Source organism: Protopterus annectens, chromosome 5.part0, assembly GCF_019279795.1.
Source record: "Protopterus annectens isolate FY-2018-M chromosome 5.part0, PAN1.0, whole genome shotgun sequence".
In the NCBI taxonomy this organism is placed as follows: Eukaryota; Metazoa; Chordata; order Ceratodontiformes; family Protopteridae; genus Protopterus; species Protopterus annectens.
The window spans coordinates 769420732-769447614 of record NC_056735.1 but is presented as its reverse complement, the minus strand read 5'-3'; the positions used below and the strand labels follow the sequence as shown (position 1 = coordinate 769447614).

At 42.9% G+C, this 26883-nt stretch overlaps 1 protein-coding gene across 1 annotated transcript in view; it reads left to right on the top strand.

Annotated features, from left to right (window-relative positions):
• The window catches only part of LOC122802816 (protein NPAT), a gene marked incomplete in the record, with an annotated part of 1438521 nt that overhangs the window by 65840 nt on the left and 1345798 nt on the right, over positions 1-26883 (top strand). The window contains 1 exon segment of the mRNA XM_044072621.1: positions 17332-17404. Within this exon segment, the coding sequence (XP_043928556.1) occupies positions 17332-17404 (73 nt within the window).

Genomic DNA, 26883 nt, shown 5'->3' with positions numbered 1-26883 from the left:
GGATATGCCTTTCCGCCTCTTCCTCTTCTTCCACGGGTATTACTAAAGATCAAGCAGGACAAGCCCAAGATGATAATCTTGCTGGCCCCAAATTGGCCTCGACAGTTTTGGTACCCAACACTGAAAAACCTTTGTCTAGAGCCCCCCTGGGTTTTACCACAGATTCCGAACCTTCTGTCCCAACACCAGGGTCAAATTCTACACTCCCATGTCAAGACTTTCAGCCTGGCAGCGTGGTTAATCCAGATCTTTGATTCATTCTCTCCTACCCAAGCAGGTTATGGATGTCATTTTAGAAGCCAGACGTCCCAGCACTAGAAAATCTTATGCAGTAAAATGGAAAAGATTTTGTTCCTGGATGCAGGCTCAGGAATCTGATCCTCTTATTCCTAACATTCCTCAGATTTTACTTTACCTGTCAGACCTCTTACATAAGGGTCTCTTTCTCTTCCATAAAGATACATGCCTCTGCTATTTCTGCTCATTATAATACAGACCCTCCTATCTTTTCCCACCAGCTCATGAGACAATTTCTCAGAGGAGCTAAGAACTTAAGGCCCCCTAGATCTCCTCCCATTCCTGCTTGGGATCTCAACTATGTTTTGGAAAAGCTCACCTTACCTCCTTTTGAGCCTGCTGCCTCATCTGACATCAAGTCTTTATCTTGGAAGACAGCCATCCTGTTAGCTCTGACCTCTGCCAGGAGGGTTTCAGAGTTGCAAACTCTTATGGCTGTGGAACCTTATATTATTTTTCATCAAGACAGGGTGTCTTTAAGGACTAATCCTACATTCATGCCTAAGGTGGTTTCCAAAGTGGCTTTAAATCAAACTATTCACTTGCCAACTTTTTTTCCCCACTCTTCAAAATAAAGGGGAAAGGATCTTACATTCCTTGGACGTACACAGACAACTACGTTTTTACCTGGACAGAACCAAGGACATCAGGAAATCGGAGCAATTGTTTGTTTCTTATGCTTCAAGTTCCCAAGGTAAAGCCATTTCAAAACAGACCATTTCTAAATGGATTGCTCATGGAATCAGATTTTGCTATTCACACCATGGAAAGCAAATCCCAGGGAGTATAAGGACTCACTCTACCAGAGCTGCTGCCACTTAAGCTGCCTTCCTCAGGGGAGTTCCTACCAAAGACCTTTTGGAAGCTGCAACTTTGAGTTCAGTGCATACTTTTTTCCAAGCACTACAATCTACCTCTTTACTCTAAGTCTACGGTAGGCTTTGCTTCTGCAGTCTTGCAGGGTCTTATAGCCGCCCCCTCTACTTTATGACCACCTCCCTTTCTTTCTGCTTTGGGATTCTACCCTACAGTCATGACTGCAACAGTGAAACACGATGAACATAGTACAGTTGTGTACACTTACATAAATGTAGATGTTTGAGTGTCTTCACTGTTGCATTCTGGGTTTCCCTCCCTCCTGTCCCCTCTTATTTTTTTCCTTTGTGTGGTTCCTTTTTTCACCCTTCTTCTGAGGTTCATTTGCAAAGGGTATGGGTCCTTACTCATTTTGGAACTTCTGACATCTGGGGCAAGAAAAACTGGAGAACATGGCGTCGGCTGTCAGCTTTATACTCCTGGCGCTCTGACGTCAGGGAGCATGGCTGAACAGCCAACGCAGGACCCGGACTTTGGGATTCTGGCCGACTGAGGACTGCCTGCCGGCAGGGGAGAACCCTACTGTCATGACTGCAACAGTGAAGACACTCTAACATCTACATTTATGGTAAGTGTACACAACTGTACTTTACTGACCTTAGGGTTAGGGTGCGGGTTAAGGTAAGTGCATATGTATGAAAGTGTTCACTGTTTTTTATTTTGCTTTAAATTTATGGTTGAGTTATGTGTGTGTGTGTGTGTGTGTGTGTGTGTGTGTGTGTGTGTTTTCAGCTGTTTACTTTTGTTTTTGGGGGGGGTAGAATTAGGGTTAAGGTAAGTGTTTATGTGTTTGGAATTGTTTATTTAAATGTGCAAGAGTTATTGACCTTAGGGTTAGGGTGCGTGTTAAAGTGCATGTTTTAAAATGTTTACTGTTTTTTTTTTTTTTTTTTTTTTTTCCATTAGATCTGTGGTTGGGTTACGTGCATATGTGTATTTAGTTGTTTACTGTTTTGGGGGGGAACAGTTAGGGTTAGGGTATGTGTGTATGTGTTTGGAAGTGTTTAATGTTTTTTTTTTTTGGTTGGAACAGCTATTTCTTTCCCTAGGAAGGAAATCGCTGTTCTTTGGTTTTGACATTTTCAGCTTTCGCTGAGAATGTGTCTATAAAACATTGTTCGCTGTTTTCAGCATTCGATGTTTCAGTATAGACCCTTTATTTTCCTACTTACACTGCTGTTGTAAGACATAACTCAGGATTTGGTGTTTAAGATTACTGTTTTTTTTCTTCTTTTTGAAGGACATTCCCTGTGAGAGCAGTGGTTTTCTAAACGGTGCAGTCCTCTATGATTTTACGACAGAATCCGTCCTTTTCTAACAGCTGTTGAGTTAAGGTGCTTCAAATAGACATGTTTCAATATGGTTTAAAACACTAAAAACAACTAAAATATTTCTCTATTGCACCTTTTCATATTGAAATGAAGTACTGTTATTTGCACTGATTGTGGGTATGATTTGATCTGAAATGGTCTGGTTTATCCCCTTAATGACTGGGACTGAAATGTTAGTTTGTTTGGCACCAGTAGAACTTTTTGCAGGCTTCATCTTCTCCCATTTATTTATGGTGCCTTGCACATTTTCATTTTTTCACAGCTCCTTTGTCACTCATTTCACTCACTAGATACAATGGTCGAGGCTTCATTAACTGTTAATGTATTAAATTGCCTTTGTACATCTGTTTTTGTAAAGTTTGGTGCATGCTAACTTGGTCTGCCTTTCATTTGTGCTGATTTCATAGTTGATTTCCAGAGATGGTGTTTTGCAAGAAATTTCAAATTTGATTTGCTTCTTTACCTGTTGATCCCTTGGGTCAGTTTTTGACCCCTCACTGCTTGTTTATATACCAAACTCCTGCCATGTTGAGTGAATGGCAGTCAACAGGTGTGAGGATAGTCCTGGAATACCTGCAGGGTGAGAAAGATAACCCTCCTGTCCAGAATATTGATACGCAAACTGACATTTGTGGGGTGGACCATGTACCTTGGACCATCTGGTTCAGATAACACATCTGCTTCAGTTCCTTCAGGGGGCAGCTACTTTATGAATTCTGTTTTTAATTGTTTAAAAGTATTTAAGCATGCATTGAAAACTGTATATAATTGTATATATATTTTGTCTAGGGCCATTGCTGCAGTTTTGAGGAGGTATGCTTAGGTGCTTATTCAAAAGATCCGATGATGTTAATCCTCGTTCAGTCATTGCGCATGGGTATCGGTTCCGACCTTTGAACCGAGCCGGCCATTTTCCAAGCTTTCGTCAGCCACAAACTCTCTAGCTAAACTCTTACCCATAATTCCCCGTCTCCCTGTTACCTCAGATTTCGTTTGCCGCATCGCAGTTAGGTTGTGTCAGGCTACTTCTCTTGAGCTAAGCACACATTTTTGATCTTTTCAAAAATTTGACTAAACTTTTTAAGGAAAAAAAGTAGTTATTTGGTTATCTCTTACCTTATCGCACCTAGCGACTACTCCTTGTGCTCTTATTTAGTTTTTTTCTTTCTCTTACCGACGAGGTATTTCTTTCCCTTTACCATCATTGGTAAATCTTTCTGGGCCTTACCTTCGGGTAATTCCTTTTTGGTAAACCTTCTTTCTTTACTATGACAGATAAAAAAGGCAGTCCAGGTTTTAAAAGATATGTGGAATGTGGCCATAAATTGCATGTCTCTGATGCACATTCTTTGTGTTTGTTTGGGTGTGCCTCATTTAACAGTTGACCTGCCTTGCGGGATTTGTAAGAATTTCACGAATAGGACTGTCATTGAAAGAAAGAATACGTTAATTTTAAAGGGGCTACTTAAGTCTTCCTTCTCAGAGGCTATTTCTGGGACGGAGGTCTCATCCCCTCCAAGCTTCCACAAGAAAAGGAGTGATGATTATAAAAAATCTAAGTCTCTTCCATCCTCTCCGGCTGGAGGCCCAATGGTACCAAGACCAAAAATACCTAAGCTTTCCACTACGGATTTGTCCTCTTTGGCACCGATTTCGGAGCCTAGTTATTCGGTTCAGAGTCCATCGGCGCCATCTACTTTTTTGGCACCAAGTAGTATGCCTCATACAGCGTCTGAACCGAGGGGCTCCTCTGTTCAGACTCCTTCATCAGCACAGACAGTACAGTCCATGCAGTTTTTTGTCGGCGCCGATAGGTGTGTCGATGCCAGTCTCCCTCTCGGTTCAGACCATCGATTCGGTGCTGACTACTCGCTCGGCACTGACCATTCCCTTTCTGTTGCAGACTCTCTCAACACCGCCAATTACCACTTTGGTACCGACCTCATCAGTGCAGACATTACCTTCGGCACCGATGGTTCCCTCTGGGCACACTACTGTTTTTCAGGCCATGCCAAGTCCTCTTTTTGCAGTACAAACTCCCACTGTTGTGAGCACCGAACTTGTTCTGACTTTGGATAGACCAGATTCTCCTTCAGCTATGTCTCTGAGAGCCACTATAAGCCTCTCTGAACACGATGTGCTGCATCTTGTGGATCAGTTGCTTCTGGCTAGAGGTATTCTTCCTCCCAGGACCTGTACTTCCTCTGGAGGTGACCATTTGTCATCAGAGCCCCCGTCACTGTCTTGGAAGCCCCTTACTATAGCACAGTCTTCACCTGCGGTTCCTCTTTTGGTTCTCACCAAGGAGCCTCAGTTGCCTTTGTGGCAGGATTCTCTTGCCACTACCCAGGATGCTAACTGTGGTGCCCCTTCTTCGGCTTTCCACAGCCGTCCACGGACTCAGAGTCGGGAGAAGACTATTTTGTCAGCTGATGTTTCTGTACTGTCAGTGCCTCTGCTTTTTACTCAAGAACATCGGGCACGAGAGCCTCAGGACCTACCCCCACAAGAGGCCCCTGTTGAGCTGTCTTCCCCAGTTCCTCCCTCTGAGGAAGTTCATCGGAAGTCTGCGTGTAAGAGGAAACGCATGGACTCCACTGAGGAGTCCCTCACCGAAGACACAGACTTGGATGATGGGGAAGGGCCCTATAGGTCACCCTCTGAGGTATCCTTTGGAGATATTCTAGAAATCCTGAAACAGAGAGGCGATTGGCAGCCCTCTAATCCAACCTCTGAAGACTCTTTGTTCCTACAGGCCTTTCATACCCGGCCCCCTACCTCCTGGGTTACTTCACCTGCAAACGAACTGGTCCGGCTTGTCGTGCAGCGTGCATGGAAGGCTTTTGACATAGAGTCCATTTCCGGAGGCCAGATAAAATGTTGTCCCCTCCTGAGAGCAACCTCCATTGGTCCAGAGGTCTTCCGGTAGATGCCTTGGTGGTGGCGGCCGCAACTAAAAAGGACCTGTCTGTGACAAAGAAAGCCAGTCTGTTCATCTGCCCAACAGAGAGTCTCAGGCTCTTTACAGAATTGGGAAGCATACCTTTGCATCAGGGCTCTGAACTACGTGGCACATTTTACCAGGCTTCAAAGAGACTTCATCTCTGAGGTCTCTGAAACTTTGGCTGGTGCTGTGTCTGATGAGGTCTGTGACAAAGTGGCCTCTCAATTAGCCACCATTGACTCTATTTCTAACTCCTCCACGCATCTCATTTCTCACGCATCAGAAGGAGCAGTTAGAGCAGCGGGTGCAGGCGTTGTTCTGAGACAACTTGCCTGGATGCGCTTGTGTGATTTTGCGGAACCCTTCAAGGCTTCCTTTATCAACACTTCAATTGAAGCCTCTTCGTTGTTTGTTCCCAATGTTAAAAGCATACCGGCTAGATGTGAATAGGATGGTAAGACTCTTTCTGCCGTGGGTGTCCTATTACTCTTCCCCCTCAACTGGCTTTCTTCAGAAACCAAAAGAGTGGGAAGATATGGCACAAAAAAATCTCAGGGCTCCTTCCGTGACGCACAGGCCTATTTTTTTCTCCTAGAGGCTGAGGGGGAAATTCTCCGTGAAGACTCCCCTTTCAGGGCAGAAGAGGTTCGTGTAACCAGGGTTCCTAGGATTATTTCACTGGCCGACCTTACCAGCGCTGCTGAGGAGTGGCCCAACTGCTTTCCTCTGGAAGTGGTTGGGGGTCGTTTCTCTTTGTACCCTTCTGCCTGGCTAACCGTCACCACCGATTCTTGGGTACAAAAGATAATAACCAGAGGTTACCATATCCCGTTCAATCTTCATCCCGCCACTTTAAAGAAATTACCCGACGTGCCACCCAGTCAAAGGGTACAGGCAGCATTAGAGATTGCAAAGCTGCTAAGCAAAAGAGTCATCCAAACAGTCCCACCAGACCAGATAGGACCTGGATTCAACTCTACTATTTTTGGTGTCAAAAAAGACTGGAGACTGGACACCAACTTTGGATCTCAGTGTGTTAAACAAATTCGTAAAGGTACAGAAATTCCGGATGGTCACTATACAGTCTATCCTTCCACTTTTGGAAAAAGACGATTTGAAGATCTATACAGCACATCCAGACGCGTGCTACCACATAGTGGACAAACAGTCAAGGAGATTCCATCACTTCCGTGCGGGAACCAGTCATGATCAGTTCCGAGTACTGCCCTTTGGACTCTCTACAGCTCCCAGAGTGTTCACAAAGTGAATGGCAGTCGTCACAGCAGCATCCCTCGACTACAGGGATTGACTGGCTCAACCAGTCATGATCAGTTCCGAGTACTGCCCTTTGGACTCTCTACAGCTCCCAGAGTGTTCACAAAGTGAATGGCAGTCGTCACAGCATTCCTACGACTACAGGGATTCCAGGGTTTTCCATACTTAGATGACTGGCTCATCACCACCTCCACCAGCCCTGGCTTTCTCTCTTCACACCGCAGAAAGGATAGGCATAACCATAAATTGGCAAAAATCCAATCTCACCCCATCTCAATCCTCAGAGTTCATAGGGGTCCTCCTGAACACAAAGAACTGCAGAGCATCCATTCAGGACCACAGAATTCAAAGATTGAGACAACAATTGATTCCAGTCCTCTCAAAGGATAGGTCCTCAGCTCACTCGGTTCTACAGCTGTTGGGTTCCATGGCAGCCTCCATTACAATTGTTCCCCTGGCCAGGTTTCACATGAGGCTTCTACGGTGGTTGCTACTCACTCAGTGGTACCCTTTTCAGCTCCCTCCTTCAGCCGAGATTCAGATAACTCACAGGTGCAAGCAGGACTTAAATTGGTGGTTATCTCGGAATCAGTTTCAGTGGTCTCATACCTTCTCCCCCCCCCAACAGCCCACGGCCACAGTGACCACGGACGCCTCCCTGATGGGGTGGGGGGGCCTGTTTTAGGGAAAGATTGTCCAAGGTACATGGTCTGAAATGGAGGCCCATCTGCATGTAAATGTTCTGGAGTTGAAGGCTGTGCTTCTGGCGTTGCAAGCATTTCATCCCCTGTTGCCGTCTGGGACCATTGCAATTCAATCAGACAACATGGCAGTGGTCTGGTACATCAACAAGCAAGGAGGTACGAAGTCTTATCCCCTTTGCCAGGAGTCCATGAGATTATGGCAATGAGCAATGGCTACCAACCGCTTTCTTCTAGCAATGCACACTCCCGGGAGTTCCACCATGATAGCAGACAGACTCAGCAGGTGCATTCTTCAACCTCATAAGTGGTCCCTGAATCCCTTGATAGTGGCGGAGATTTTCAACCGCTGGGGTCTTCCTTGCTGCGACCTCTTTGCTTCCCCAACCAACTACAAATGCAGCAATTTTTTCTCCCAGATTCCCCCTCGGGGACAGTCACCCAGGGACGCTCTAGTCCACGATTTGCCCTCTGGTCTACTTTATGCATTTCCTCCTCTTCCACAGGTCCTGAAGAAAGCCCGCCAGTTGAAGAGCAAATTAATCCTCATAGCGCCATTTTGGCCTAGTCAGATTTGGTTCCCCTTCCTGTGGCCTCACCTGCTAGATCAACCTGTGGACTCTCGATCCAACCCCAGACTTTATCTCCCATCCGCAGAACCTGATTCACCCCAACCTAAACAGCCTAAAGCTCACAGCTTGGCTCCTCCACTTCCAGTGATTGCCAGGCAGTATGATCTATCCTTACCTGTACGTGACATTCTCATTGCCTCTCATAAGCCGTCTACAAGAAATACATACCTCAGAAAGTGGAAGAGGTTTACTATCTGGCTAAAAGAAAAACAGATAGATCCTTTCTCAGCACCAGTGCCCGTAGTGCTAGAATATCTGTCTGATTTAGTCCAGTCTGGTCTTTCTGCTTCCACGATCAGAGTTCACTTTGTCGCCATTTCTAATTTCCACAGTGGAGTCCAGGATTCTCTCATGTCTCACAAATTATGCAGGACCTTCATAAAAGGTGTTTTTCATCTAAAACCTCCCTTTAGAGAACACACTCAACTATGGGATTTGGCTTTAGTCTTACAAGCTTTGACAACGTCACCCTTTGAACCAGCTTCTTCTTGCGACTTCAAAAACTTGTCCTGGAAGACTTTATTCTTCGTTGCCATTACTTCTGCCAGACATATCTCTGAACTTCAAGCCTTGTGCATCAAGAAGCCATATCTGACCTTTCATAAGGACCGAGTGTCATTGAAAACTAAGCCTACCTTTTTGCCCAAAGTGATTTCTGACATGTCCATTAACCAAACCATTGAATTGCCAGTTTTCTTTCCCGATCATTCAAACACAGGAGAGTATTGCCTACATACCCTAGACATTCACAGACAACTTTTTCTACTTGGACAGGACTAAAGTTTCCCGCAAGTCAGATCAGCTTTTTTTGGCCTTTTCTGGACCTAGATTAGGATGTGCTGTTTCCAAGGTCATCTTGGCTAAGTGGTTGAAAGGCTGCGTGACCTTTATTTACAGCAAGCATAATGTTCAGTTAACTTCCACGGACAAGGCTCCTTCTACTCGGTCAGTAACAACCTCAGCTGCTTTCCATGCTAGAGATTCTTTACATGACATTTGTGCAGCTGCTACGTGGGCTAGACCACATACCTTCATCAGCCATTCTAAATTAGATCTGGCTTCCAGGGAAAGAGCATCATTTGGCTCTGTGGTGCTCAGGAACGTCCTTCCATGAGGACCTCCCAAGAAATAAGGTAGCTGGGGACTCTGTCCCTTGCGTAAGGAATGAACGAGGATTAACATCATCAGATAAAGAAGTTATGTCTTACCATAATGTTCCATCTGTGATGTTGATCCTCGTTTAGTCATTACGACCCTCCCTCCATCCCCCCTCCTGAGGCTTATAATGGATCTCACCTTCCGATTCAGATAGGTCAGTTGACCAGAGGTAGCCTCTACCTTCTTTTGACTTGCAAACTCAATCTGAGGTAACAGGGAGAGGGGAATTATGGGTAAGAGTTTAGCTCGAGAGTTTGTGGCTGACGCGAGCTTGGAAAATGGCCAGCTCGGTTCCGAGGTCATAACAGATACCCATGCGTAATGACTGAACAAGGATCAACGTCACAGATGGAACGTTATGGTAAGACATAACTTCTTTTTTTTCTTGAAGTAAAGTTCGAGATTTTCAACTCTACTTTTGATAAAGAAGTTTTTTTCAACTCTACTTTTGATAAAGAAGTTTTATTTGGCTCTTCTGATACTCCGGTCCTCAGTTTGAAATAGGGATGTTAATTCGGGGAGTCTAAGTTTTTTAGAGTCTCATTTTTTGCAAATCTCCTAAATCCATATTTCCTTGTCAAAGCAAAACAAACACTCTCTGCCACCTCAAGGCAAATTGGGAGCAAAAAAGAGATGGGAGGAGTGGGAACAAGATGAAGCCGAGGGTTTTTTTTTTCCCAAAAGGAGACCATCTAATACTTCAGAATGATTGATTGTGCAGGTATTCTATCTCCCACCCACACCTCCTTTTCCCTTTATCTCTCTAAATTTGTCCCAGAAATTGTCTCTCTATGTTCCAGAAAAAAAGAGATTATTACCTCTCTGTACTCCTCCCTCATTAGGCCAGTAATTGATTTCAGTTCCCCATTTGCTATGTACCTCTCCAAACACCTGCATGAACTGGAAAGGCCACAGAAGGATGAGCCCAGAGCCTTTTTTGCGGTAAGACTAAGAAAATAGTTGTGCTTATAGAGGGCACCTAGTTTCTGATGTTTTTTTTTATGTTACTGTAAATGTGAAGGTCTGACGTTGATGACACCTAGTAATTTGGTGCTGGGGGCAACTTCAATAATGGTGGTATTTTGTGAGCAAATGGTGAATAGTGACTTGTCAACGGAGCTGGATTTTGTGGGGGTAAATATTTAAAGTTTTATTTTATTGGGGTTGAGAACCGAGATGGTTTTGGGACATCCAGGTTTCAGTGGAAGTAAATGCTTCTTGTGTGAGATGCTGTAGAGTGGTGGCAGATTTAGTAGAGCAGATGATAGTCGAGTCATCTGCATATTAGATTACAGTACTGTGGATGAGCGAGGAATGAAGAGAATGTTTCAGACTCTTGGGTGCTAAAAGGGGTTCAGAAAGATTACAGCTGGCACTAGATACAAATACTCCTTTCAGGGGAATACTTCCCCATCTTCTGAACCAAACAGAAGTTTTCCTCCGCTTGTTCAACATTTACTCACCCTGGGACCCATAGAACCAGTGCCTTTAGATTAAAGGGGCAAAGGCTTCTATTCCAGAATGTTTCTGATATCAAAGAAAGTGCTTTCTTGGAGACCAGTTCTAGCTCTATCTTTTATACATCTGTATGTGAAAGTACCAAAATTCAAAATGCTGATCCTTCAGACACTATTGATTGTCATTCCTCCTTTGAGTGTCATTGTAATATTAACTCTGAAAGATACTAATCACATTCCCGTAACCACAGACTTCAAATAATATCTTAAAATTATCTGTGTATAGGTTGCATTAGCTGTTTGCATTATCCTTTGAGTTGTCTACAACTCAGTGTGTTTTAAAAAGTGTCTATCCCCAGTGATGGCTCGTTGCAGTCTGCATGGCATTCATGTATTTCTTTTTTAGATAACTTACCAGTCTTTGCAGGCTGTCTTCCCAGTTGCCAAGAGTATTTATTGTGGGTTTCATCTCTTTTTTACCAATCTGGTATTCCTGGTAAATGTACAAACATTCTCCTTAGCTCTGTCACACAAGATTGTGTTTCTGGGCAGCCTTATAGAAATGTCTCACCAAAAGGTTTTTCTTACAATGGAGAAATTGGATTTTTATGTGGGAATATTTCTGAGCTTCTGCAGTCAATCTCTTGAGTTTTGCAAGGGAATATCTCAGGAATTCTAGGGTTCTTGGTTTCTCTGATACTTTTGACTTCTGTCACTAGGCACTCGAGTAAAATTCAGTAGTTTATGAAGAACACATGTACCCGACATCTTCATTCTGTGGAATTTCAGGTTCCAGTTGTACTCTTGTCAAAAAGAACTGCACTGATCGAGACAAAAAATGTCTAAGTCCATGTTTCTCCTTTACTTCTCATATGCCAAGTCAGTTGTAACTACAGATGCCTCGGACTTTATTATTATATTGCATTTGTTAACCAGAAAAGTCCACTGGGCCTGAAATGAGCCCATTTTCAGTGGAGGCCCAGGGAGAAAACTCCACAAAATTACATACAAGAAAATATAATCACATAAACAAAAAAAAAATCATACAGTACAATTACAATGCATAAAACTGGTAATAGAAGCAACAGTGCAAAAAATACAATCATTGACATACAGAAATAATAAATGGCATAGATTTCAGTGAAGATGTTGGTGAATGATGATTACAATGGTGCATAGAGTATATTCTAGTATGCATGATAGTAATATATCTGCAGGTGCATAGCTGTGAGGAGATTAAATAAAAAGTAATTATAGTAGGAGATAGAAGTGCAGAGGGTGGAAAGGACAGGTGAAAGTAACAAGGAAGCATTAAGTAGGAAGAATGAAGGAAATGATGTGATAGAGGTATAGCACTGGGAGGAGAAATCAGGAGTTGAGGTTGTGCGTTTGGGAACAGGAGCATAGCCATTTTGAGGAGAGATGCAGTTTGAGGGATTTTTTAAAGGAGGCCAGGTTGCTGATTGTTCTGAGTGATGGAGGGAGCTTATTCCATGCCTTGGAGAGAGATTATAGGAATACAGTTGGCCAGCTGAGAGCTTGGGTTTCTCTACTGATGGTAACATTTTGTTTTCAGACCTAAGGAGCTGGTTCGGATGGTACATGGTCAGTATGGAAGAGAGAGAGAAGGGCAGGTTTCTGGGTGGTAGATGAGCTTATGGGCTGTAGTTAATTGTAAGAATGTGAGATAGTGTTGGGATTCTAGCCAATTTAGTTGCTGCAGAGAGGAACAATGATGGGTAGAATATTTAGCATTTGTGTCGAATTTGGCGACTTTGTTATAGCAAGAGTCTAGTTTTATTCTCAAGGGGGACTGTAGATTGGAGAGGATAGGAGCATCGTATAGAAGTGTTGGAATCAGGAAGGATGAGCCCAGAGCCTGTTTTGCAGTGAGACTAAGAAAATAGTTGTGCTTATAGAGGGCACCTAGTTTCTGATGTTTTTTTTTTTTTTGATGTTACTGTAAATGTGAAGGTCTGACGTTGATGACACCTAGTAATTTGGTGCTGGGGGCAACTTCAGTAATGGTGGTATTTTGTGAGCAAATGGTGAATAGTGACTTGTCAACAGAGCTGGATTTTTGTGGGGGTAAATATTAAAAGTTTTATTTTATTGGGGTTGAGACCAAGATTGTTCTGGGACATCCAGGTTTCAATGGAAGTAAATGCTTCTTGTGTGAGATGCTGTAGAGTGGAAGCAGATTTAGCAGAGCAGATGATAGTCGAGTCATCTACATATTAGATGATGGTACTGTGGATGAGAGAGGAATGAAAGTTATTGACAGATATGCTGAATAAGAGGGGTCCCAATATTGAACCTTGGGGGAACACCTGTATGTGTAGTTATGAAAGGGGAGGAAGAATGAAGCCATTTAGTAGATTGGTGGCTGTCACTGAGATAAGTTAATAAACTATTGTAGGTTAGGGAGAGATGGCCCAAATTTAGTGAGTTTATTAAGCAGGAAGGGAGTATGATATATAGTGTTGCATGACTTTGATAGATCTAGAAATAATACTGAGACTAAGCATATAGCATCTCAAGCTCTGTTTACTGTGTTGAAGAAGGAAATTAGGGCAGTAGTAGTACTATGTCCTGGCCTAAACAACTCCAACAACAACAAGACAAACTACTGCAGAAAGCTTGCCAATCCGCTCCCCATGATTCCGGTCAAAAGAGTAATCCAAAAAGGAAACAACGCTGAATACCAGTGGAAAAAGAATATTTAATTAAGCCGCAACTCAATGTAGCTTTTGGTTGGCGCTCCTACAGCAACTTCATCAGAAATTTTAAATCTTGCGCCACTGCAGTGACTAACTTTAATATGTTTAGAAACAGGACGTGATCAACACACCCTCCTACATCAACTTCTAAAAGGCAATTCGCCCTAAAAGCATTTTAATACAAACACATATATAACATATCCCTATTTATATTAAACCAACGATTATAACTTAATAAAAATCACACTTTTACTTTCAATAAGCCTATAATGCCCCAGCCGACCATCTCAACAATGTAGCGGCTGACATTAATAAGCCATAAATTATTCAAATAAACCTTAAAATAAGTAAATGTTATACTAAGGACAGAAAATAATAATAATAACCAGTCTCATATAAAACAATCATGCAGATACAGTTTTAACGTGTCTGGTGTGTATTCTCCCAATTCCATACGACCAAACATGGCTTAAAATAGTGGTTACTGAATGGCCTAAAGCCATGTTGAGTGGGAGAGAGGATTTGGTGTTGTATCAAGTGACTGAGGAGCTGAGTGTAAATACATTTCTCTAGAATTTTAGAGCCTGGGATGGAAGTTTAAGATGTCAGAGTTATTGCCGCCTTTGTGAAGTGATAGAATGAATGCTTTTTTCCATATATCAGGTATGCAGGATTCCTTAATGGATCTGTTTATCAGGATGCTAATAGGCTATGAGATGGAGGAGGCTGAGAGTTGTAAGTATTCTACTGGTAAGTTATTAGGGGTGTTGATATAGGGTTTGAATTTGTGTAAAAGTTTTTTTTGATAGTGGAGGTGAGAATGGGTGTTAGCGTGTAAGAAGGTAGAGGATTTGTAGGGGAGTGCAAAGGTGGAGTACCTGTTGGGTCAGCCTTAATAGGTGGGAAGGTGGTGGGAAGTTTTTTTTTTGTTATGGTGTCGAAGTAAGTGTTAAAGATGGAGGCTATGGGTTTGGACATGGATTGTTAGTTCTAGGAAAGGAGTAGGTAGTTGATTGCTCCCCAAAATTTCTTGGGGCTTAGTTTATGTTGGTCTTGGATAGCCTGGAAGTATTCCTTTTTGTCTTTGATAACTAGGCATTTGGCTTGGTTGCGAAGTTGTTTATATAGATTGAGGTTAGATGGTGTTTTGTTTTTTTGCCAGACTTGGTCTCTAGTGGACATTACTTGCTTTGTGGACTTTGTAAGACGAATTGTATGTTTTGACTTGATCGTTTTTGACCAGAGTTGGGGCAAGACTATTTAGGATTGTGAGAAATGTAGAATTAAAGAATTCTACAGCTTCGTTGAGTGGGAGAAATTTTAGTGTGCTTCATTTAGTTTTTTGCCGGATGTCATTGAATTACTTTGGAACAGTTGCTTTGGGGATAAAGGTGCATAGCCTCTGGAATTCCTTGGGCAGACCAAAGAACATAAATGTCAGAGATTTTGACTGTGATGCTTTTCCTTCTTCAGGTGATTACAGACAACACTACAGTGTTGTAGTACATAAACAAGCAAGGGGCTAAAAGGCTGTACCCTCTGAATGCTGACTGTGATGTCTTGGATAGTATCTCTACAGGATTCCTTAACCCTACAAGCACCGTACCTTCCATCAGAGCAAAATATAATGGTAGACAAGCTGAGCAGGACCAGTGCAGACCGTTACGAATGGAACTTGAAAGCAGGAATCTTCCAGGAGTAGATCAAGTTATGATGAACACCTAAAACTGATCTGTTTGCATGTTTTCAAAATAAGACACCAGAACACATTCTGTACTAGGAGGCCTTCGTAGCAAGTCTTGAAAACAGATGCATCTTTATTCCCGTGGTTGGGAATGTTTTGTTTTACATTTCCACCTTCTCATTGATACCTTGGATAATTCTGAAGATTCAAAAAGACTCTCTAAAAATCACTGTGGTGACTCCCTTTGGCGCAAGTAACACTAGTTCTCTCTTCTTATGGAACTGTCCAAGGGCGTTTACCACAAGCCTCCTCGTCCTTCTCAAAACAAGACAAGGGGGAGTTTGATTCACCCCAGTCTTAAACATCTCTAACTACCTACAAGATTGACTTTTGAGGTCTTACAAGTACCTCTTTCATCTGGATTTGCAGAAGGTATGAAAGGAGGTAAGAAAGTCTGCTACTAAGAAATTGTGTATTGGCAAGTGAAAAAGATTTTCTAGTTGGCGCCTAACCAGTTACCAGAGTCCCATCACAGATTATGTGGGTGCTGAAATATTTGTGAGCGTTACTTTCCTCTGTCCAGTCTTACTCTGTGAATGTACGTTTGGCAAATATTTTAGCATTTCTGCTCATGGCTCCTCCCTTTCTTCTCTGTTTTTGATAAAACAGGTTTTTAAAGGGGGTTGCATATTAAGCTTCATAGTAAACAAGGTGGCCCCTTCCTTAGATCTTGACTTTGTTGAAAAAGTTAACAACTCCCATAGAACTAGCTCATCAAGCTGATACAAGATTCCTTACATGGAAAACAATACTTCTTGCTCTGACATCTGCAAGAAGAGTGTCATTCCAGTTGATTGCAGTGTCCTATAGTTATAAAAATTCTTTCATTGTGAATGAACCATATTTAACTTTCCACGGAGATAATGTCTCATTAAGCACAAATTTCTCATTTATACCGAAAGTTATTTCATAGTTTACTTTGAATCAAGCTATCAATCTCCCATGTTCTATACAGATCATCAGAACTAGGGAAAAAAGGTTCTGTATACTGTGGACATGCATTGGCAGCTTAGGTGCTATCTTAACAGAACTGAGGCATTTAGAAAAGCAAATCAGCTATTTATTTCTTATGTGACACAAGGGTGTATTTTGGGGTCGTTGTCCTCTGTTGTTTTTATACTCACTATGGTAAACCAGCCAGGCTGTATAAAGGCATATTCTATTAGAACCTTGGCATTTACAATGGCATATTGGAAAAGAGTGGACTTTAGGAGCATTCTGGAAGCAGCAAATTGGTCCACTGTGTATACTTCTACAAAGCATTTTTGCTAGAAATATTCTCCAGGGGCTCCTGAATCCTTATACCCTCATCTTCCCAGGTTGTATAAGCTTTGGTAATCAACCTGTATCGCTAAAGGCTACTGCAGCAGTGAGAATGATTAACATAGTAGTTGTGCAAGTTGCACTTACCATAACGTTAGATTTTTGAATTCCTCACTGTTGAAATGACCTTATCTAGCCGTCATCCCTCTGCGTTATATAGTTAGTTGTTGGGACACATTTTTGGTTTCTTTTTATATCTTTTGGAGGGTCATTGTCAGTATGCTATTTTCTCTGAATTGGCAAGAAAGTCCTGATGACTGCTTCCCTCTGACATTTGATTTCCTGACAATTGGCTGTCCAGTTGGCAGTCGGAATGAAGATGTCAGAGGAAGCCAGACCTTTCTGAAGCTGACCTGTTGAATCCTGTCCTGGATACGATCCATATAGCCAAAGGTACTGCAAAAAAAAAAATTGGAATGAAAAATAGAAGAGAAGGCAGATCTCATCTTAGAATTGGATCCAGTGGAACAGTGGTGAGTAGCCTGAGTATAATAGTTAAAAATAGAACTGTTTGTTGTAAAAGAAAACATTATAGGTGGAGTGTGTATTAATGAAGTAGAAGGTTGGTTACATTTTGGGAAAAGGTTTAGGTTAGTTTTCGGTTGTGAAATGGGAAAATGGTTGAAGTAGACGTGAAGGCAATGATGAACGTATGGCTAATGAAGGAAAGGAGATTCGGGACGGTTATGGGAAAGGCAATGGACATGTGAGGTAACGATAAAAGGAAAAGGGATTACTTTGGTTTATAGACATTTGGGATGGTGCAGTAAAGGGATATGAAGGAATTGTATGTAATTCAATGTTAGCAGCCTATGCTTTGAACATAATATATGCACATAGCACTGAAGTAAACTCCGGACTTTATTTTACTAGAAACAACGCTGGATATTCAGACAGCTCTGGCTTCTCTCTGGAAGAAACTGGACATCACACTTTCCCAGATTAGGTAAGATTGCAAAAGTAAATAAATGTTTGATATGTGATGAGGCAGTTTCCTATTGGTCATTTGAATGATCTTTCTCTTTGGAGCAAATGAAGACACTGTTTATAATGAATTTCATTCTTGTTAACTTCCCAAGGTAGAGATGAGTTTTTTTTTTTTTAACTAGCACAAAACTTCAGAAATGTTGAGACAGTCATTTGAATAAAACAATAGAGTCATCATTATTGCTATACTTTGTTGAATCAGGATAAATCCTACCAATAGTCACCTTTAAAATTTGAGCAAGTCAGCATTAAACAAATTTCTCGCTCAATGATAGTATTACAGTGGACAGATGCAAGTGTACTTTTATGGTTATGTGCTTAGAGAAGCCCATTCTGGTTTCATATGTGTAGTGATAATGAGATGTGTATGTATTATTCGCTTATTGCATTAATACATGACAAGGGTATGGGTTTTGATATATGTACTCACAGCTAAGGTTTGGTCTTGCTAGTGAACCTGATTGGCCAAAGTGCTGAGAGCCTTTATTGCTTTTAGAAATAAAAATAAATTGTGTTTTTATTTATTTTTTTGTCTTGGTTGTTTTGCTGTGTTGCAGAGGCAAACTTTTTTTAAATGTATCAGCCTATACTGTGTGTATCATAATGCTTACTGTATATGAAGTAAAGAATTTTATTTATTTTTTTTAATATTTCAGTTCTAATGAGAAATATGCTGAGAGACTGGCGCTGAAGTGGGGGAAACTGAGGCATTTGATTTTTAAACGGTGCATTCAAAATGGTTTTGTATGATTCAGTACTTGCCACTTTACAAGGAGAATAATCTGCCAGCAATTTATTTTCCTTGCCAAGTGTCCGTCAGTTATACAGTTAAGACGTAGTTCTTGAGTTCGATAAAGAGGTTGTTGTGGTTTATGTATTATAAAGCCTATGGGTTTGCACATTCTTCTAAGAAATCTGATATATTGGTTTCACTGAGCCATAATGTTAAATTTGCTTGATGGCAGAAGGAGACAGTAATTTTGTCTCATCTCCTCTAAGTGCCATAGCATTCTTTTTTTCTTCCCCTTTTTCTGCCTGTTCCATGCTGTCTTGAAAGCTTCTGTGGATTTGCTGTTCACCACCCATTCCAGTAGTATGCAGCTTGGGTGTAACATAAAGTTTGTGAAAAGGTACTCTTGAAATTCCAGGAATATTTAGTTCATGCAGTTTGCTGCTTATTCCCCCCCTTCACCTCCAGGCTTCCTGGTCCAAATAACCCCTTCACATTTAACTTCATATTATTTTCGTTTGTACCACTCTCAACCCACCCCCCCCCCAAGCTCTTCTGGTTTCACATGAGAAGAGCTGTAGCTCGTGTAGACCCTGATCATATTCCTTCCCCTCTATTCCATGGATCTTTCTGGTAGCTTCTTTCTGAATTCCTTCCAGTTGTCTGCTGATGTTCATCGTGTTTCACTGTGGCAGTCATTACACTTGGGTTATCCTGCTGGCAGGCTACCTGCAGTCGGCCTGAATTCCAAAGTCCTGATCCGGCGTCGGTTGCTGTTGTCTCTTCCCTGACGTCAGTGTGCCAGGGGTATAAAAGATGCAGCCGACGCCATTTTCTTCAGTCTTTCTTGCCGCGCGGTGCCCAAAGCAAAAGCAGTTCGCAAGTGCCGGCCGACCGAATCCTGAGATTTTCAAAATCGAATTTCAGAACCGAAGTCTTCAATAAAGCTAAGTACCCCGTTGGGGAAACTTTTTTCTTGCTCCAGACCGATGTCAGAAAAAGTTAACAATTGTATTTCTTGTGGGAAGCAAATACCTCATAAGGATTTCCCCTCTTACTGTATTCCTTGCCTAGGCCCTGACCACGATGTTGCTAGTTGTCGGTTTTGTGCTAGATTTAATCAACGCACTATTAAGCATCGGTACGATTTTGCTTTTCATTATTTTGGCAGAAGGTTTAACTACATAATTCCGTCGGAACAACCGACGACCGGAATTCATAAAAAATGCAAGGATAAAGACAAGGACAAGCATCCAAGGTCCAAAACCGGCGAAGCCTCTTCTAGGCCAGTCTCCGGTTCACCGCTGCTCAGTGAGGCACTTTTGCAGCCCCTGACTCCCACTACCTCAGAGCCACAGGCCGCCTCTGATTCCCACGTGGAGACAGCTAGGCCTCTGGATACTCAAGGTATTGGCCCTTCGGAAGTTAATCCCTCAGATGGGTCTGGAGCTGCTGAGCAGGCATCGGCTTCTGAGGGTGTCTTCAGACCTACACAACTTTATATAAAGCCTACTTCAGCATCCAAGACAAAGTCTAAAACAGTTTTAAAGACAATGAAACCAGTACAGCATTTTCCAGGACAGACTTCTATGTCTAAAAAACAGATGCTCAAAATGGCCGAAGACCCAATTACTTTGATCAGGGGTTCCCATCCTCCTCCTGATAAGAGGCCTAGGCAAGACACTGAATATGATTCCTCTGATCAGGTTTCACTTTCCTCTGATTCCTCTTCTGATCAGGGATATTCTGTTTCTCCCTATGAGGATTCTGATGCTGAAGATTCTATTCAGCTTCGCCTCCTGAGGACTATTCATTTAGGGAAATCCTGCATACCATGAGGGAGCATTTCCATTGGGAGAGCCAGGATTATTCCGATTCTAAGAAAAGGATAAGAGACTTTCTTTTACTTCCTCAGCACAGACCTCTTGCAGTTCCTCCTGTTCTACATATAGTACATGATGTTTTTTCAGAGTCCGGCCTGTCTCCAAACTCTCTACCTCCTGCCCCTGTTAAGCCGGACAGATACTACAGGGTCCCAGACTCCCATACATTTCTTTACAAAAGCCCTGCTGCTTTCTTGACCTGTCTATTCTAAATACTTTTCTGGACGTCTCAAAATTCTAAATGTTGACTCTACAGCAGCTTCTGCCCATGCTAGACAAGAAGGCTTGGCTTGTAACTTTGGACCTCAAGGAGGCATACCTGCATGTCCCAATCAGACAATCTTGCAGAAGGTACCTCAGATTCATAGCTGGCTCAATGCAATACCAATTTTCTGCACTGCCCTTTGACTTATCTACTGCGCCCAGGGTCTTCACAAAATGCCTGGCACCAGCAATTGCATTTTGCAGACAGAGGAATTCAAATATATCCCTACTTGGATGACTGCCTTATTCAAACAAATAACAAAGATATTCTGCTACAGCATCTGGCGTTTTTAAAAAGATTACTAATTTGCCTAGGATACACAATAAACGAAAATAAATCAAAGCTAGTACCCTCTCAAGAGATGATATTCCTGGGTGCAAGCTTAAATACAACTGCCCAAATGGCTTATCTCACGCCAGACAAACAAAGGGATCTGACTTCTTACTTCAAAGACATGGCAACAAAGACCCAGTTATCTGCAAGAAAAATTCTGCAGGCTCTGGGCTACATGGCACCCTCATTCTACTAATTCCATATGCAAGACTGCATATGAGGAAACTACATTGGTATCTAAAAAAGTGTTTGGACTCAACATTGCCACAGCCTGGAGATAGTAATTACTCTCCTTCCCTGCCTGCAACAGGAATTTCAATGGTGGGCACAGGCCTGTCACCACAACAAGGGACAGCCATTCACCTTACCCACTGCCAGGCAGACACTAACAGATGCATCAGATTATGCCTGGGGGGGGGGTGCACATGGCAGGAAAATGTATTCAGGGCACATGGCCCACAAACCAATTGCATCTTCATATCAATCAAAAAGAGATGCTAGCTGTACAAAATGCCCTGACAGCCTTCAAGGACCTACTTCATCCAGGACAACTACTGATAAAGACGGACAATACTACAGTCATGTGGTACATTAAACAAACAAGGGGGCACACATTTCCTACACCCTCTGCAGGCAAACCATGACTTTGTGGGACACAGCATTGACTTATCAAGTACATCTGCAAGCACAATTCGTGCCATGAAAGACAAATACTTTGGCAGATGAACTAAGCAGAAACCTCATGGATCCAAACGAGTGGAAACTAGATCCACAAATCTTCAACATGATAACAGGGAAATGGTGATGCCCACACATCTATTCGCCTCCCCTCACAACTGCCAGCTACAGAGATTCTGCACTCGGACTTATCACAAGCAAGCATGGAAAGTGGACGCCCTTTCATTCAGCTGGAAAGCCCTTACAGTATATGCCTTCCCTCCTCTGCCTCTCCTCTCCAAGGTACTCCTAAAGGTCAGACAATCGAAGCCAAAAATGATACTGGTTGCCCCAGACTGGCCACGCCAGCACTGGTACCCAATCCTAAAGAGCTTGTCTCAAGGCCCAGCCTGGACATTGCCTCTAATACCTCATTTGCTGACCCAACAGAAAAATCAGATCCTGCACAGCCAACTCAGAACTCTAAATCTGGCTGCATGGTGGATAATGTAATCATTCAGAACACACCTCTCTCTAAAGCAGTTATGGATGTTATTTTGGAGGCCAGGAGGCCCAGCACCAGAAATTCTTATGCAGAAAAATGGAAGATATTCTGTGCTTGGAACCAAGCACAGGGAATTGACTCGCTTGTACCAAATATTCCTCAGATTTTGCAATACCTAACTGAGATGCTGGACAAAGGCCTATCCTTCTCATCAATTAAGATCCATGCCTCTGCCATTTCAGCTCATTAATATACGGACCCATCTATTTTTTCTCATCCGCTGCTAAGACAGTTTCTTAGAGGGGCCAAAAACATAAGACCTCCAAGGAGAGCTCCAATACCTGCATGGGACCTCAATTTTGTCTTGGAAAAACTCACACTGCCTCCTTTTGAGCCAGCCAATCCAGCAGAGATAAAATACTCGTCATGGAAAACCACTCTTCTCCTAGCAATAACTTCAGCAAGAAGAGTTTCAGAGTTACAGGCACTAATGGCTGTGGAACCTTTTATTATTTTCCATCAGGACAGGGTTTCTCTAAGGACAAACCCGACATTTATTCCTAAGGTAGTGTCCAGCGTGGCTCTTAACCAAACCATTCATTTGCCTACCTTTTATCCAAACCCACAGAATAAGGGGGAGAGACTTCTGCATACATTGGACATACACAGACAGCTACGTTTTTACTTGGACAAGACTAAAGCCTTCAGAAAGACTGAGCAACTCTTGGTAGCATATGCTGCAGGTTCGCAAGGAAAAGCCATTTCAAAGCAGACTGTTTCAAAATGGATATGCCACTGCATTTGTTTCTGCTATTCACAACATGACAAATCAGTGCTCAAGGGCATTAGGCCACATTCTACCAGAGCAGCAGCCACTTCAGCAGCCTTCCTTAGAGGAGTACCAACCAAGGATGTTTTGGAGGCTGCAACATGGACTTCAGTGCACACTTTTACAAAGCACTACCATTTACCTCTCTACTCCAAATCCAGAGCAGGCTTTGCCACTGCAGTTCTGCAGGGCCTCATAGCCACGCCAAACTCTATTTTGGTCCAGCCACCCAACCTCCGCTTTGGGATTCAACCCAAGTGTAATGACTGCAACAGTGAAACATGATGAACATAGTACAGTTGTGTACCTACCGTAAATGTAGATGTTCGAGTGTATTCATTGTTGCAGTCCAGGTTACCCTCCTACCATCCCCCTTTTTCTTTGCTGGGACTTATCTGTGCCTCTCTATTCTATACAACCTATGTGGTGTATTTGCTTGTAGATGAAGGTTATGTGTATGCTTTTTTATGATCATAATTTTTACAGCCTGCCCTTTTGCGGGCACCTGACATCTGGGGCAAGAAAAACTGAAGAAAATGGCATCAGCTGCATCTTTTATACCCCTGGCGCACTGACGTCAGGGAAGAGGCAACAGCAACCGACGCCAGACCAGGACTTTTGAATTCAGGCAGACTGCGGGTAGCCTGCCAGCAGGATAACCCAAGTGTAATGACTGCAACAGTGAATACACTCAAACATCTACATTTATGGTAGGCACACAACTGTACTTTATATTTCTCATATGGCCTCCAGAACTACTACATTTGGTAATTTAGGTGTGGTCTGCCAAGGCCTAATAGAGTGGAAATATTACTTTTTTCTTGGGAATCTAACACACTGAAGATGCTTCATACCATTGTGCTTGCTGCAGCCTGTGTCCGCTCCTCTTCCTTTGATTATCCAAATCAGTTGTGATGAATCTCAGTTGTGACCTTTCTGTTTTGTTCAGCCTTTCCAAATCCTTTAATAGGCTCCTCCTCCCTTTCCCGCCCTGCGCTGTTGGTCTTTGTTTCATCAGCAATGAGGTTAATTTTGTTTTGAGTTCTGTTCAATTTGTATAACTCAAACTCCCTAAAGAATAGTGGACCCAGGATGAAGACCCCCTGTGATACTCCAGTAGGCACTTTAATTCCCATCTTTGTCCCTTTCACCATTTAAAAACCATCTGTGTCCTACCATTCAACCCTAGAGCTCTCTAGCTTCCCAGACTTGGACCTGCCTTCTGCCCCTCTAGTTTTCCTGTCAACCTCCATTATGAGACAAAATCAGAAGCCTTTCTGAAGTCAAGGAAGGCTGCATATTATGATATTCCCTTGTCAGATTCTTTTGTAACCAAATTGTAAAATTTGATCAGGGTTGACTGGCAACTCCCTTTAGCTAAAATCTTGTATTGGTTACGATCATGGAGATTGTTATTTCTAGAAATGCTGCCTTTCTTTCCCCTCAAGAGTTTCCATGATTTTCCTTGCCAGTGTTAAGCCCTTGTACAAGGGTATCACACTTGCTGTTCTTAAGAACTTTGGCCATTCTGCACTATCCAGTAATCATTTTAAGATCACTTTTAGGGAGTTGACATATGTGAGAGCTTTAGAATGCAACCAACCTGGTCCTTGTTCTTTACCCTACCCCAAGAGCAGCCAGTTGCTGTTAAGCTCCTATCTCTGTGTTTTGGTATCCATCCACTGTCTCACTTTCTCACTATTCTTCCTTGCCTCCCTTCTGGCATTGAACCATTACTTTGCTAACTTTTGAGAAGACTGAAGAGAAGTATTCTTTCAGTAACTTTTGATCTGATGTCGCTCTTCAGATAATCCTTGATTGTGGGGCTCTGTTCCGAGCCTTGGAAGCGACTCCACCGTTATTCTAGTTTGCGCCTTCCAAAAACTCTCAAGCTCAGCTCTACCCACAATATTCCTCACCAAATTACCTCAGATCTCATTAGCTGCTTCGTAGTGTCAGACGTGTTCAATCCAAGCTCTCGAGCTGTAGCATTTCTTAAAACAGTAAGTCAGTTTGTCCTTACTGTCCAGTCTTTCAAGTTTATCTTTTATTTCTGTCTATACTACCTGCTCCTCTAGATATCTTTTATCGTGTGTGCGAGTGCATGTTTCCTCTCTCCTTTACCTTCAGGTAGTCTCAAGTATTATTGTTGGTACTTGTTTCCCCTTTTTACCTTTGGGTAACTTCTTGTACCATTGTTGGTAGTTTCCCCCCCTTTTCCTTTCCCTGATATTAAAAAAAAAAAAAAAAAAAAAAAAAATTTGTCTTACGTGTGTGTGTGTATCTGTGTATAAGGTGACTTTACTTTGTAGATATGACCGACAAACCCTCTAATGGTACCTCTGGCTTCAAGAGGTGCCAAAAATGTGATAGAAAGATGCCCAACTCAGATGGACACACTGTGTGTATTGTCTTGTTGTGGTCTATCTGTAAGAAGACTGTGATCTGTCATGGGTTCAGTTCCAGGACCCGGATAGAGCGCAAGAATAAGTTGATATTGAAAGGCCTTCTCAAATTTGAATTTAAAGAGGCAATATCTGGTCCGAAGACAGAAGCCAGTTCCTCCTCTTTTTCAACTTCTTCTAAGCCTAAAGAACAGAATCACTCTGTTCAGACTTCTCAGTCGGAACCGCCTTCGAAATTGGCCAAGTCTCTCATGATGCTGACAGCCTGCTGTACACCGGAGGAACAAGATTCTCACACACTGGTGCTGTCGGCACAGATTTCTTCATTTCCCATATTGATGCAGACAACTCTTCCTTCAGTACCAATGGATCTCTCGTTATCGAAGGACCCTCAGTTAATTGTTTTACCCCATAAAACCTACTCGCATTCCATAGACCCATTTGCGGACCATCCTCCCTGCCCTTCTTTGGAGAGATGGCCACCAAGGTCTCAATCAGCCTCCTCTATTTGGTCCACCATGAGTCTATCAAGAGTCTGATATCATGAGACTGGTGGACCAGCTCCTGATGGCAAGGGGATTACCTCAATCCATGGTTCCTAGCCTTGTTAGCTGTACAAACTTGCCGCCTTCTACCCCTGTCCATATTCCTGCTTCAACTCCAGCTGAGATTTCGGACCTCCTGGTGGTGACCTTTCCAGCTTCGATTGCTTCGGTGCTGGCCAAAGCTTATGCTCTGACACCGGTTAGTTACCCTAAGTTCTACTGGTTCCTTGGAACTGGAGACCTCCCGGGGTCGAGGCTCCGTTGTCGATTCCAGGGGGCAGGGTTCAGCTTAGATTCTTTCGGAGTTTTCCATGCCCCTTGGTGCATCGGCATATGTAAGCTCAGCCCTGGCTTCTACATCAGGGGCGGCCTTCTTGGTGTGGGGTGGGACCACGGTTCTGAAGGAGTCTATTTCGATTCCTGGCTCCTGTCCCTCTATGGGAGGCCTTCTTTCCAGGCTATGGAGAGGGCCTTGTCCATTGTGGACAAACAGTCTATGCCTTCCCTGCCAGACCGAACATCCTGTCCACCCCCTCGACTGGTGCTTCTGCTAGTCTGTGCCATTGGACAGAGGGCACAAAAGTCTCAAGACCAGACTTCTTGGGTTATGTTGCCTTCGGAAACCTCTGCATCATTCCACCGAAGAAGTTCCTTTGAAGAAAAAGTTGATTGCTCAGCTATCTTGAAAGATACCCGACACTATCAAGCCGATCCCCAAGAGGCCTGATCTCAGTCTCTGTACCCCTAAAGATGAGCAATATTGAGCCAAAGGAATTCCTGTTGATGCCATGGTGGTTGCGGCAGCCACTAAAAAGGAACTTGCTGATGAAAGTCCTACAAAGAGTCTAGGATGATGGATAGATTTGGGAAGCGCTTATATGCTTCATCGACTTTCGCTGTCAGATCCTTGAACTGTATGGCACATTTTACCAGGCTTCAAAGAAATCTGATTAAAGAGCTTTCAGATACTGTTTCAGGAGCAGTAGCTGAAGGAACTCGAGACAAAGTTGCTTCTCAGCTCACCATCCTAGACTCGCTCTTCAATTTGTTCATGAGGCTAATTGCCCATGTTGCCAAAGGGGCGGTAAGAGGAGCGGGTTCAGGCGTAGCCATTAGGAGACGCGCTTGGATGCACTTGTGTGAGTTTGCTGAGCCGTTTAAGCATTCTTTCGTCAGTGCTTTGTTTGACACATCATCCCTGTTTGTCCCCAAGGTTAGAGACTCTAGCCAGATGTGAGACAGATGGAAAAACCCTTTCTGCCATGGGCGTAGGGTTTTATACTCCT